The sequence below is a fragment of the Vulpes lagopus genome, chromosome 2, assembly GCF_018345385.1.
Source record: "Vulpes lagopus strain Blue_001 chromosome 2, ASM1834538v1, whole genome shotgun sequence".
Lineage (NCBI taxonomy): Eukaryota > Metazoa > Chordata > Mammalia > Carnivora > Canidae > Vulpes > Vulpes lagopus.
Genome location: NC_054825.1, coordinates 156,160,090 through 156,174,546, shown reverse-complemented (window position 1 = coordinate 156,174,546; position 14,457 = coordinate 156,160,090). Strand labels below are relative to the sequence as shown.

The following is a 14,457-nucleotide window of genomic DNA, read 5'->3' as shown; positions in this document are numbered from 1 at the left end:
CTCGACAGTCATCCTCCCACAGTCCTGCTGCTCCCAGCAGCAGCCTTTGGGCACTCACCTTCAACCTTCTGCGGTTCATCCTGACGTACCAGTTGGTGAGGACATCCACAAACTTGACCAGGCGAGGTACCACGGTATACAGCCTGTAGGCTGAGAACAATGACCAGGCGGTGAGAACAGCTGAGCATATTGGGGCAGCAAGGGCCCTGCCACCTCAGGGGAGGCAGGAAGAATCAAAGCCACATCGCACTGACGGCATTGCCCAAGGTGTGCTACGTGGCTGTCAGGGTGTCCAGGCATGCACACCACCACCCTGTGAGTGCCTACAGGCTCCCGTGATCAATGAGGAAAACAGAAGCCCAGGACCCAGGGTGGGGAGGCCCAGGCTGCATGCCGCATGGCTCCCTGTGGCCCTGTTTCCTGGTGTGGTGAGGGGAGGCAGCACCACCAAAGCCCTATTTCCTTGCACCGGGCTGCCCTGAATATCTGCGAGGACATGCTAAATGCATCGACACCCCTGAGGGTGAAGCACAGCACAGGCCAGGGCTTTCCAAGCAGAGCCACTTTGCCAATGTGAGGATAGTCCGGCTGACCCATGGGGCAGGTGGACCCCAACCCCCTCCAGAGAAAGCCCAGCCCAGCTGTCAGAAGAATGGGCTCCCCAGAGGCTATAGAACAGGAAAGACAGCTGGGATGGGTGGTAGAGGACAGACATGAGGGCTTCTGAGGAACCCAGGGGGTGATCAGGAAGGGGTGCTCAGCCAGTCTTGTTGAAGCTGTGGGCCTATTTTTAGGATTCCCCATCCACCTCTCTGTTAACTGATACTCCCCATTACATACACACCCCAAAACCAAGAGTGAGACCAACAATTACCAACAAATATAACTTGTATTGATAAGTGTTCAGTGACCAGGCCTCTGGTCCAGACCTCCATGACGAGAAGCCACCAAGGCAGAGGGCAGCTCACCAAGACCAGAATCAAGGCGCCAGCGGCCTGGCCTCAAGGAGACAGGTGACTTCCAGGACTCATCATGCCCCTCACCTTCTAGGAGGCCAGAGCTCCCTGTGCTTAGGTGTCGACCCTTGGAGGGCACACCGAGGCCTCACAGCATGGCTGCTGGGCTCCCTGACGAGAACTGCAGACCCCCAGGTCCTCAGAACCCTGAGGGCTTGAGGGACAGAGCTGGCAGGCCATGGCACCGGGAACCCTGCAGAGGCCGTGGACACAACGGCTGCTTGACCTCTGGTTCCCAGGGAGACAGACCCCAGCCGGCACACATGTGCTCAGGCATGACTAGGCCCTGCTGTCCCCAGGTGTCCTTGGATAGTACCCACCGTAAGGAACAGAGTAGGTGGGTTAAAACCCTGGAAGCCCATGTGGTGCCTGTGGCACGCAGGGTGAGGCTGAGACTAGTACGTTTCTGCAAGTCTTAACGAAAATAACATTTGAAAGGTTGAAAGGAACAACCAATAACCTACTGCTCTATATCTCTCAAAATGTCTATAAAACTTACTGTGTTAAAAAAAAAAAAAACATGGATAAATATGAAAAGCAATTAGAGGAGAGCTCTTCTTTCCAGGAGGACAGTCCAGGAGAGTCATACCTGCCATTTCCGTCTCAAAGAACCCAACCAGCGACTGCATGCAGGACAGGACCCACCGGTCTGTGATGTTAGCGCTTTCTCTAGCTGTGTTCTCGTTGTAGATGAATTCCATTTCTTCTTCCTGGAAAGTGACAATTATTGCATCGATCTGCACACTTAGGGGAAATTACTGTATAGAAATGAACACTTCAAATCACATCACCCAAAAGTAGGCCCCCAGAGCAATCCACAAGACCCTGGACCTCACTGGCAATTTAAATTTCTAATTCTCAGCAACACTTTCTAAATAAGCTTTAAATGGGATATTAAGTCCCCAGTTAATGAATTGCATTTTTACTGAAATAAATAGAATTTAGGAAAAAATTATTTCTCTGTACCAAACAGTGATTACAAGTTGAGAAATACTCCAAAATCTTTTCAATGCAGGGTTTAGTCACTTTAAACCTGATGAAGGAAAGCTAGTAAGGCTGCTAGGATGGGATGATTGCCTATAGACTGAACACACACACTTGGAATTAACGTCTCTGCTAAAATTGTCCCTTTTACCCAGAATGCTCTGTCAGACTCGCATTTCCTTTACAAAACCCTCCCTGGGCTGAAGGTGTGCCTCACGTCCCCTCATGCAGCAGCAACGCCAGGCTGACGGGACTGCAGCCCTGATCCAAGCATGCTGATGGAGCTGGCCTCTGGCCCCTACACCCCTGCTTGTGCTCCCAAGCCCCACACGAACAGAGGCCCACTTGGCCAGGAGGTGGCAACAACAGAGGCAGGAGCGATACCAGGGCCCAGGGAGAAGCCTGCGGTGGGAGAGGAGCAGAGATATTCATAGCTTAGGGCTCCAGCCAATTTCCGGAAAGGAATAAGGTTGCATGATGTAAGGGATGCGTGGTACTAGGGTCTGACCCCAGGGGAGCCCTGAGAGCAGAGGCAGGGCAGCCTCCCAGGCCAGGACTCAAGTGCACACACACCACAACCCTCGTTTCCCTGACGACCCAGTGGAACGTCTCTCACTTTCAGAGTCTGGACCGAGATGCCCCCTCAGAGCACTGCGTGCAGCAGCCTCACCCTACCCCCACCAGCCCTGGCTCCATGACGGGAGGCAAGTGGGGCAATGAACGAACCTCCAATGCGGCTCTTCTGTAGGGGATGCACGACAGCCCCCAGTGGCTCTGAGCCCTACCCACAGGGACTGCTTGTCACGCCCCCATGGAGCAATGACCTGAGCAAACCCACTTGACCCACACCTTCTGCAGCCTCAGCACGTTCTGGATGAAGAAACGGTAGGCGTTGTACCAAGGGAGCAGCACATCCTTCAGGACATCACGCACACCCTCCTCCTTAAATCGCAGGTTTTCTGCTCTCACCACTGGGGAGTTGATCAGATATAATCTGAATGAGGAAAAACGTTAAATAGAAGAGGAATATACAGATTAAAACAAGTACTATTACTAGACTTGTTGATACTGAAAACACCAAAATCAGCATTTTTTTAATATAAAAGGAGAGAATTATGAATACTCTTCTTATGGTCAATGTAAAACTGACAGAATTCTTACTCTGTGCAAGAGACCAGCGGATACTAAGGGGAGACCTAACCTCATATGGATGGGGCCCTTGAGCAACCAGGAAGCAGGCCCTGTGCTCGTATGCATGCGGGCCTTGGGTGGACCAAGAGGGAGCAGTGCGGACCCCCTCCCAGGACGCCATGCACAGGCACGGGATTCACAGAAGAGCAGCCACCAGTGGGCTCCCAGAAGGAAGAGGTGGGGATGTTGCCAGACATCCTATGGACAGTCCCACTGCGAAGACTTCTCTGGCTCAGGTTGCCGGTGTGCCAGGGGTGGTCTAATAGCTAACTGGGGGGTCGGACACCCTGTGAACTACTCCGGGGCAGCCTGAATGTGCTCAGGCATAGCCCCTGGGTGTGGGTCTTGTGTCTGCCACAGGACAATGCGGAATGAGACCGTGGTGGCTCCTTTCCCCACACTTTGTGGGCATGACCAGGACTAACATTTCAACAATGGCTCACGTTTCTTTAAAATCATTTCAGGGGCAGCCCCGGTGGCTCAGCGGTTTAGCACCGCCTTCCGCCCAGCGCATGATCGTGGGGACCCAGGATCGAGTCCCTCGTCGGGCTCCTTGCATGGAGCCTGCTTCTCCCTCTGCCTGTGCCTCTGCCCCCCTCTCTCTCTTTGTCTTTCATGATTAAATAAATAAAATCTTTAAAAAAAAAAGCGTTTCAGTATTAATGTTTAATTGCTCTAGCATAAATATGCTCACAGGGCTCTTTTGAGGAGTATGTACAGAAATGAAATAAATGGATGAGATGGTGAGCTGGGGCAGGAGTGAGGCAGAGGCCCAAGTAGCCAGCCTGGGAACAGCACAGGTCTTGGTCCTCACAACACCTCTGGGCTTCCAAGCACTCGTTAGTGAGAAACTGCCTTGTGGATTTGGAGCCAACACCACACCAATGTAACCATCCCCATAACAGACACAGAGCTTGAAAGAGCTAATAATGCTTAGCTCTTAGTTCCAAATCTATGGAACACGACTAACAGGAACAGGCGATGCTTACATAAAAAGGATATGAGACACAAGGCAGAGGGCTGGCGTTACCTGAGGGCATCGGCACCGTATTTATGGATGATTGAAAGTGGATCCGGATAATTCTTTTTTCGTTTGCTCATCTTTTGACCATCACTTGAAAAACAAAAGAGAGATGCTGATTGTCTCTTTATATATGGTCCCAGGTTATGTGCAGATTGGGACACAGAATTGCTAGTGGGATTAGACACAGCAACACCCAAGCTTCTCTCTGAACCCCGTGGTGATTCAGCTAAGAACACAGGCTCAGCGGCTATTTCAGAGAAATGAAAACTCACATCAATGCAAAAACTTGTGACGGGAGCTCACAGCTCTATTCACGGTCTGGGCAGTGAGGAGGGATGGAGGACACAGCATCCGGAACCATCCCCAGAGGATCCCACTGAGTGGGAAAGCCCGTCCCTAAGGTCACAGGTCACATACGTGAAATGACAGAACTAGGAGAGAGGGAGCAGGTAGTGGCTGCCAGAGACCAGGGTGACGAAGGACCACACCAGGAACCTGGACCTTGCTGGTAAATACAAGCCAACATGGCAGCACATGAGGATGCGCAAGTGGGCAGTGTCAGGAGGACTGGGGCCGGACAGCCTGGCCCAGTGCTGAACACTGGATTTGAAAAAACCTGATGTTCGGGGCAACCTGAGCAGGCACAGCACACAAGGGCTGTCATAGTCTCCCAGCTGCACGCAAACCTAAATTCAATAACATTTTCAATGAAAAAAAAAAAAAAATGAAGGGGATCCCTGGGTGGCGCAGCGGTTTAGCGCCTGCCTTTGGCCCAGGGCGCGATCCTGGAGACCCGGGATCGAATCCCACGTCGGGCTCCTGGTGCATGGAGCCTGCTTCTCCCTCTGCCTGTGTCTCTGCCTCTCTCTCTCTCTCTCTGTGACTATCATAAATAAATAAAAAAAAAAAAATTAAAAAAAAAAATGCCGCAGAGCAGACTGTAGAGCCAGACTCTCTGGGTATGAAACACGAATTTACCATCGTTTGCTGTGTGACTTTGATGAAGCTGCTTAATTTTTCTGTCCCTCAAATTCCTCAGATGTCAAACTTGAGCAAGAAAAGAATCCACCTCAACAGTTGTGGGGCTTTGATGAGAAAAGACGCACATCTGCTACAGGGCCTACACGGTGTCGGGGCCATCACCCCTCGGACAGGACACAAGGCATGGTACTCACAGCAATGTCTTTTCTTATTAATTTCCATTTTTACCATTATGACTATAGGCGATAGAAGAAAAAAAAAGACTCCCCATGATCCTGGAGAGCTCTGGAAGCCAGGGTTACAGGCACCCATGTACTTGGTCCAATTCTCAACGACCACTGTAACTTTATCACCAGCACTACCATAGGACGCATGCCTGCCCTGCCCCCGTTAGCCTAGCTGTCCAACTGCCCCTCCCCTGGGGATGAGAAGTGAGTGGCATGGGGTGTGCTGGAGAGGGAGTACAGAGACATAGTGATGGCAGAGTTGGGGTGAGCCCAAGTGCCCGTGCACACAGAGAGTGGCTACCAGAGCAGAGGGGGCTGGGCTGGGACCAGGACCAGCCTCTACACGACAATGTGCACCTGCCTTGCCAGGACCAGCCCGTTCACAATCACGTTCCTGAAAGGCGGCTGTCCAAAGAGAGCAGTGGCCAGCACCAGCAAGGTGTAAAACCTGGAAAAATCCAAAGAAACATATCAGCGACAAGAGAAAGGGAACTTAAGCATTCCTAGGTTTATTTAATGGACTGAATTTCTACTTCAGATTGGTTACACTTAATTATCCTTTATAGCAAAGGTTCTTAATCTGGTAACACATCAGAATCACCCAGGTGTGCTGAAAAATCACACAGGACCAACCACAAAACAGTCAGGTTAGAAAAAAATAAAATGTGATTTAAAGCAAATGAAGGCCTGGAGTGAGATACTGGCCCCAGCAGCTGAGGACAGTACTGTCTCCTCGCCAGCACTGGCTGGCGGCCACAAGGCAGAGCAGGGACAGGACTGGGCGGCCGGTCAGGACCTCCAGCTACACTGGGCTGGAAATGCAGAGACACATGTGACCTCAGCACAAGGTCACATGGGACAGTCTGATGACAAAACATGCAGAAGACATTCTCACGTTGGACATCAGAAGGCCTGAGTCTGCAGGAGCACGGATGATGTCTCTGCTGTTGCCTTGCTAACTAGCCTGTTCCCTTGAATCTACCACAGCCCTGCAGCCACCCCAGGACGTGGACGGACCGGATAGGTGGGACAGGCAGCCCAAGCGTAACGGAAGGGGAGGCAGGCAGCGAGCACACAGCGACCATGTGAGGACGGTGAACGGCTGGCAGCCATCACCAGTCCTCAGACAGCTTAGGGGCAAGGCATCTGGCCTCCCCTAAGAAGGGTTTTGGACCTGTTCCTAAAAGAAAAATGGGGTGGACACTGAAAATAACACCTTCTGGAACATTAAGGCTGGAATTCAATTTGGGATGTCCACAGCAGGGTGTAAGGAGACAACGACAACAACATTCCTCAGACACTTCTGCAACATCACTAATGACAGTGTAGTTAGAACCTGGCCCAGCTGAGCTTCTCATCCACAAGGAGAAAGTACCTCACCTTCCACCTCAGAAAATGAGGGCATCACTTTCACCAGGCACCAGACAAACCAATGCCAAAACGCTCCCCACTGTAGTGTGTCCTTCTTCCCCAGCCTGGATTTTTTGGAATGGTAATTTTATAAAGTTATCTTTAACATCGGAGTACATTTCCAGTGAACCCTTACGTCAGCATCCAAACCACTGGACATTAAGTACTCATTAAATATTTGCAAATGACTTAAACAGGTCGAGAACGCATACTGGTCTGTATCACTTAATCTTTGAGGATATGAAATCTATTCCAAAATCTCAATAAAATAATGCAAACTCTGAAACCACAGCTTCACTGTAGTGAGAGATCCCAACCCCAAAAAATCTTGAACAGTGCATGGGGCGGTGAGGGGCAGAGGGCAGGAGCAGAGCCTGTCTTGTTTGACACAATCTCTGCAGCACCCAGCTGATAAACGCCATGTGCTCAGGGTGAAATCGAATCAGTAGAATGACTAAAGGAACAAGGAACGTACCATCCTCTCGTCTGGTCAATGCCTTCAGCGATGAAGTCTGCAGGGAACGCATCATCAAACTCCCTTTTGTTTTCAAAAGGATAATGAACTTGAGCATAGGGCATGCTGCCACTCTCGAACCAACAGTCAAACACTTCGGAGATGCGCCGCAACACTCCTTTCCCGCAGTGAGAAGGGATGGTCAGGTGGTCAATACTGAGAACGAAGCAAAGACACTTCTATGAATTTTAACCACAGAAAATCTTACAGTTTAATAGCCAAGAAGAAACACAGCCCGACAAGATGACATACACATCAGCAAACGGGCGTGCTGGCAGCCCCACAGGTCTTCAGAGGTACTGGGAGGGCTCCCCTGGGGTTCAGACCCATGTTGCCCCACAGCTGACTCTAGCACAGAGCCCACCTCCCCAGCAGTGCAGGAACCATCAACAGGCAATTAAGGGGATGAGCGGTCGACTTCTGCACACAGCACCGCCACCTGCTCCAGAGACCATGTCGGTGCTCTCTGAAGGGCAGGACGGGTGTGACCCCAGCGCTCACAAACTGACCTCTCTCTGTGGAGATCGGAGACCTTTGCTCCTGTCAGTTCTTCCAGTTCTGCCACCGACCCGATGCAGACTACCTGTCAGGGCAAAGTTGAAGGGCAAGGGAACCTCAGAGCCAAAGACCACACAGCTTTTGTCTATGCAACACTCATGCTCAGCTCGGAAACCTCTGACCTTCAGGACAGGTGTCACCAATGTGGCTCACACTCACCTGAGACTGCAGGTCACCGAAGGGGTGAGTGGGCTCCACTATTCCACACCTGCCACTGTCTTAGGAGTCCCTACTCAGAGAGGACCTCATGACATCTCCAGACGCATACCTGCCGAGAGCTTACTAGGCTCAAATCTCTGCCCAGTGTAACCAGGGAAAGTGAGATGCCTAGACTGTGATTCTGAGACATCTCAGCGTCTTCCTGGCACATGAATTTGGCTCTTTAATCTGGAATCTTTCCAAATCAAAGCTAGAACTAAATGACTATGCATGGACTGGATCAAACCAGTGAGATCACAAGACATCACTCAGGGTTACACTCAGGCAAGAAGGCTGCCCTCTGTGCCGCTGGGGCCTGACAGGGTTGACATGCTGGCAGCCTGAGTAGGAGCTGCGGTGGGTTCTTGCCCAGGGCGCCTATCAGCTCAGGAACATAACATCCTCAGCCCTTCCTCTTCGGTCCTGAAAGGTCTGACTCCGCAGATTCCTGGCCACCCTCCATGTCCCTGTGCCCTAAGTGTGTCCGTGCTGGACAGAGGCTGCATGGCGTACATCTAGACCCATACACGTATTTATACACACAGCCACTTGATTTTACAAATTCAAGGTTGGCAATGCTTTGGTAATGTTTTTTATCTGCTACAAGGAGGGTTTCACATGATATGACTCAGTGCAGGTCTGATCATCAGTTCCTCACAAGGAGAGAAAACGGGGTGAGCAACAGAAGAAAAACAATTCAACTTGTGGATTTCCCTGAGAAAAATACAAACTGCATTCTTTCAGAGGGAGATTTACAAAAGTTATATTTAATGAAAATAAAGTAAAATTAAACCCCCAAACAAATTCTTATTTATACAATTCTAGGAAGGAATAAAGAGAAACAGATGAAATAAGAAAGGAACAAAGAAAGAACTAATCCACATGCACTAACAAAGTGTTTCAGCCAAAATCAACACGAGAACACATGGCCCCTATCTCACCTCCTCGAAGTCATCGCTGACCCACAGGGGGATGGGCGTGCCCCAGTATCTGTTTCTGGAAACTGCCCAGTCACGTGCATCTTTCAGCCAATTTCCAAATCGCTTTTCTCGCACGAACTCTGGGACCCTGCAATAAACAGGTCAGACGGCCACCCCGAGACGTTAGTAAGTAAACCTGTGGAGATCCACATGACTCTCTGTGTACTCTGTGGGCTGACGCTGCCCTGGATGCTGTGCTCACTCCTGCGGAGACAGCACAGAAAGCTCACAGCGCTGCCTCTATCTGAATTCACCTGCTCTGGAACAAGAACCCCACAGCACACATGCTCCCCTGTACTGCTCCCTGGTGAGGGGATGGCCGCAGCCCTTGGCCAGTCACTGCGATCCAGCCAGCCTGTCTCATGCAGACTCGTCTTTCAGGGCATCCACACAACACTGCTTTCATGGACGCTCATGAGTAGGGCTTCTGTCCCTACATGACAGGCTGGGCTATGAGTGGCTGGTTGGTGGCTGCCTCGTCAGGTTCCTGGGTGGTCCACGTGGTAGCCTTCACCCTGTAGCCCCCTTCCCTCCATGCCCCTCCCCCAAGGTTTCAAATGCCTGGGACTAGTCATAGCTTAATCTGTGAGGTTCAGCTCTGCAGGAAATCCTTCCAAGCAGCAGCTGAGGTCGGGCACCCCAGCGGTGCCCCGAATTATAAAGGTCAGTTTATGGGTCTGCACCCTCACAAGGCCACAGCCTAATAGTCTACCTCCTGCACTTCACACAGTAGGGCAACTGAAGAACTTCCAAGGAATAAAAAATGAAAAACTGTTTTCTTGAGCAATCAGGATCAATCTGCTAGAAAGTATAGAAAACCTACAGCTCATGGGGCACCTGGGTGGCTCAGTTGGTTAAGTTTCCGACTCCTGATTTCAGTACAAGTTGTGATCTCAGGGTTGTGAGAGGGAGCCCCGTGTCGGGCTGGGTGCTCAGTCTGTGCAGTCTGCTTAAGATTATCTCCCTGTCCTCCCCTCCTCATGCTTGCTCTTTCTCAAAACAGACAAAAAGAAAGAAAGCTATAGTTCATAATCCTTTCCTTTTATTGCCCCCAGATTCTCCCTATTCTTCGAAAACAAATACAGTGTTTAAGTCAGGCTGGGTTCTTGTGGAAGTAGGAAGCAGTGATTGAAACTGTCTTCTGTGATATGCAGCTTCAGCCTTCCTTCCTTCAGCCCTGCAGGCTGGAGTAACCCCTCCCTGCGGGTCACATCCTAGCTGAGAGAGGCTCCTGTGCCCGCAATGCCCATCAGCATGGTCTACGACTCAGCACACATCAAAAGCAGTAAGTACAAATGGCTTCTGTAGGTATAATAAAAAATGAACATTTATCCTGAAAATGACTGTTATTTAAAGCTAACAGAAAACAGAAATCCTCCCTCCGCAGGCCTTATCATAGGAAGGATGCTACTTCTCTCATGTAATATTTAAATTATTTTGTGGTCCCGATAACACAGAACAAAAAATAGCTTTAGAGCACACAATGGAAGATGGCTATTATAGTTATTATGAGCTTGCAAGTGTAAGCCAGTGCCCCCTAAGCAGGGGACAGGACACTGAAGACACACATCTTGCTGCTCACCAGTAACACAGGTCGTTGTTCTGCAGGAGTTGGTCCACCATGTGTTCCACGCGCACGAACCAGCTAGGCACAGCCTTGTAAATCAGGGGAGTATCTGACCTGGAGGAGCAGAAGTGCAGGGCACGGCTGGTCAGACGGAGGCACACGGGCACCCACGGCAACACCAACTTTTAGTTTCTTACTGATGCCACCACCACGACCACCACCTCTTTGGCCTTCTGCTGATACTCTTTTTCCTTTCCTTTTTTTTTTTTTTTTTTTGCTAATATTAATGCCTATGTCCTTGGCACTGGTCATCTTCCTCCATAACACCAAGGTAAAAACCATAAAAGAACAAGAAAGAAAGTATAGTTCTGCTGGCGTATGACAGGTGTCTAAGAAATGACGTCAGCATCAGCAATGAGGCAATGTGGGAAGAAGCTTGATACCACCGAGCATTCCACTTCCATGCCTATCGGCATGGCAAGGTCTTGGAATCTAACCTGTGTCATGTTCTCTCTCTTGCCAGGTTCCAGCACAAAATTTTAGAGATATGTCTCATCCTAAAGAAATGTGGCCCCAACATAAAACATTTGTACATGTTGACACTTCTCAGACAAGTGTTGAGGAAAACAGTAAGCGTACATTCATGGACTCAAGAGGGCAGGCTGCCAACACTAGCCCTACAGGGTACAAATGGGAGGGGAACCACAGACGGACAGAAGGGGCACATGCACTATGCGTCCCCCACAGGCTGCAAGCTCGAGCTGGGGGTCTTCACTTTGTCTCACCTCCAGCAGAACGGGTAGCTGTGAGTGAGGGTGCTGGCAATGAGAAGCCGGCCTCTTTCCTTCAGGGTCCTGATTATGTTTTTGTCAGCATCCTGTTAAAAAAAAAAAAAATCTAGCCATTAAAATTTCCTGCGAAACTTAGTAACACAAGATAATTAAGTGTATCATTGCAATCTGATATTCTGATGTCTCTACCATAAATAAAAGGTAGAAATCACACATGGATTATAAAATACTCAGTCTACATTTTAGGTACACTCTAAGTTTTGGTGTTGAATAAGCACTTCCATACCATGTGAGGTAGTGAGGTCTTCCAGCAGCGATGGCCCTGAAGCCACAGAAGCTGCTTCAGTGCCTGGTTTCACAGATTCCTGCCTGTGAAACTACAGCATGCTCCTCTGAAGACACTACACCCTTCAGGATAATACCTATCTTTTCTGGTTATATGTGCCAAGGCAAAACAAACAAAAGAAAAACCACTTCTTAGGAAAAAAAATACAGATACTGGAATCTACTTAATAAAAAGCTGATTAAAGAAAGACACGTGATGACAGAGACACAGACCTTCACATACTGTCCCATGAAATCTGTCACTTCTGCTGTGAAACAGCCTGAGGCATCCACAGGGCAAACAGGGGGAGAGTCTTTCTGAATGATGTTGAAGTCCATACAGACCCGATAGTCGTCCTGGGGAGAAAGGGAATGAGATAGGAGTGTGGGTGGTGATAGATTTACAAGAAAATGCTTCAGTATTCTGACACAGAACTGTAATCAACTTTAATTATCCTCTTAGCTGAAGTTAATTCAGGATCATTTGGACAATCCTGGAGCCTTACAGTTGGACAGGGATTACATCATCTCCCTAGCCATTACCTCACAGAGCCCTATATACAGCAGGGCATCCACTAAGGGAGGAGTAAGATGACACACATGTATCCGTGGTGAACACAGACACAAAAATGCTCAATATTCACAAACTCCACTCAACACTATAGTAAAAGAATCATTCACCACAATCAAGTGGGATTCAATCTGGGGATGCAAGAATGGTTCAGTATCCAATCAATCAACATGATATATACCTCATTAACAAAATGAAAGGTAAAAACCGTATGATCCCCTCAATAGATACAGAAAAAGCATTCCACAAAATTCAACACCCACCTGTGAAAAAAAACAAAGTGGGTTGAGAGGGGACATACCTCAACATAACTGAGGCCATATATGAAAAATCCACATACAACTAACATTATACTAAAATGGTGAAAAACTGACAGCTCTTCCTAAGATCAGAAACAAGACAAGGATGTCCATCCACTTCCACCACTTCTATTCATCACAGCACTGAAGTCCTAGCCACAGAAGCCAAACAACAACAAAAAATGAGATATCCATATTGGTAAGAAAGAAGTTAAACTGCCACTTGGCAGATGACATGATGACTACAGAAAACTCTAAAGACTCCACCAGGGCAGCCCCGGTGGCGCAGCGGTTTAGCACTGCCTGCAGCCTGGGGTTTGATCCTGGGGACCCTGGATCGAGTCCCACATCAGGCTCCCTGCATGGAGCTTGCTTCTCCCTCTGCCTGTGCCTGTGCCTCTCTCTCTCTCTCTCTCTCTCTCTGTGTGTGTGTCTCTATGAATAAATAAAATCATTAAAAAAAAAAAAGACTCCACCAAAAAAACTATTAGAATGAAATCAGTAAAGTTGCAGGATGCAGAATTAATATACCTATTCTATCTAAGTCAACCTAACGACAGCCTTAATTTCTCATTACTATTTTTCGACTCCCGATCAGCACTCTTGCTAGCACTCACAACATGACTTTACCACTCATGTTAATAGCAAGCCAATTCCACCTATCAAAAGAACCTTTAACTCGAAAATCTGATATTTCTATACACTAATAATGTAGTAGAGAAATTAGGAAAGCAATCCCATTTATAATTGTACCAAAGGTAACAAAATACCTACAAATAAACAACCAAGGAGGTGAAAGACCTGTACTCTGAAAACTATATGTTATTGATAAAAGAAATTAAAGATAACACAAAGAAATCAAAGAAATGGAAAGACATTCCATACTCATAGACTGAAAGAACGAAATAGTTAAAATGTCCATACTACCTAAAGCAATCTACAGAGTTAATGCAATCCCTATCAAAACATCAACAGTGTTTTTCATAGAACTAGAACAAATAATATTAAAATTTGCTTGAACCACAAAAGATATCAAATAGCCAAGGAAATCTTGAGAAAGAACAAAGCTGGAGGTGTCACAACCCCAGATTTCAAGGTATTCTACAAAGTCGTACTAATCAAAACAGCATGGTACAGGCACAAAAATAGACTCAGATCCAGGCAACAGAATAGAGAGCCCAGAAACAAAGCTGTGCTTATATGGTCAATTAATCTACGACAAAGCAGGAAGAAATATACGAAAGGGAAAAGCCAGTCTCTTTAATAAATGGTATTGGGAAAATACGACAGCCACATGCAGAAGAGAGTGAAACCGGACCACTTTCTTACACTATGCACAAAAGTAAAGTCAAAATGTATTTAAGACCTAAAGGTGAGACCTGAAACCATAAAACTCCTAAAAGAAAAAGACCGTAATCTCTTGAACAACAGCCATGGCAACATTTATACAGCTATGTCTCCCCGGTCAAGGGATTCAAAAGCAAGGAAACCATAAACAAAATAAAAGGCAGCCTACTCAATGGGAAGAGATATTTGCAATAACATATCTGATTAAGGGTTAGTATCTAAAATATATAAAGAACTTATATAACTCAATTCCAAAAAAGCAAATAATCCTATTAAAAAATGGCGACCTGAAGAAACATTTTTCCAAAGAAGACATTCAGATGCCAACAGACATGTGAAAATGTGCTCAACATCACTCATTAGGGAAATGCAAATCTGAATCATAATGAGATATCACCTTACACCTCTCAGGATGGCTAGAATTAAGATGATAAGAAATGATAAGTGCTAGGGAGGATGAAGAGAAAAAGAAACC

General features: G+C 47.9%; 1 protein-coding gene across 1 annotated transcript in view; it reads right to left on the bottom strand.

The window, feature by feature from the left end:
• LOC121484920 (isoleucine--tRNA ligase, cytoplasmic) overlaps positions 1-14,457 on the bottom strand; it is a 62,793-nt gene that overhangs the window by 24,617 nt on the left and 23,719 nt on the right. Inside the window, exons 10-20 of the mRNA XM_041744737.1 lie at positions 12,000-12,122; positions 11,436-11,527; positions 10,666-10,764; positions 9,045-9,171; positions 7,857-7,930; positions 7,309-7,503; positions 5,785-5,871; positions 4,222-4,305; positions 2,850-2,994; positions 1,606-1,726; positions 59-150 (exon numbers count right to left, since the gene is read on the bottom strand). Coding sequence (XP_041600671.1) covers positions 59-150; positions 1,606-1,726; positions 2,850-2,994; positions 4,222-4,305; positions 5,785-5,871; positions 7,309-7,503; positions 7,857-7,930; positions 9,045-9,171; positions 10,666-10,764; positions 11,436-11,527; positions 12,000-12,122 — 1,239 coding nt within the window. The remainder of the gene's footprint in view (positions 1-58; positions 151-1,605; positions 1,727-2,849; positions 2,995-4,221; positions 4,306-5,784; positions 5,872-7,308; positions 7,504-7,856; positions 7,931-9,044; positions 9,172-10,665; positions 10,765-11,435; positions 11,528-11,999; positions 12,123-14,457) is intronic.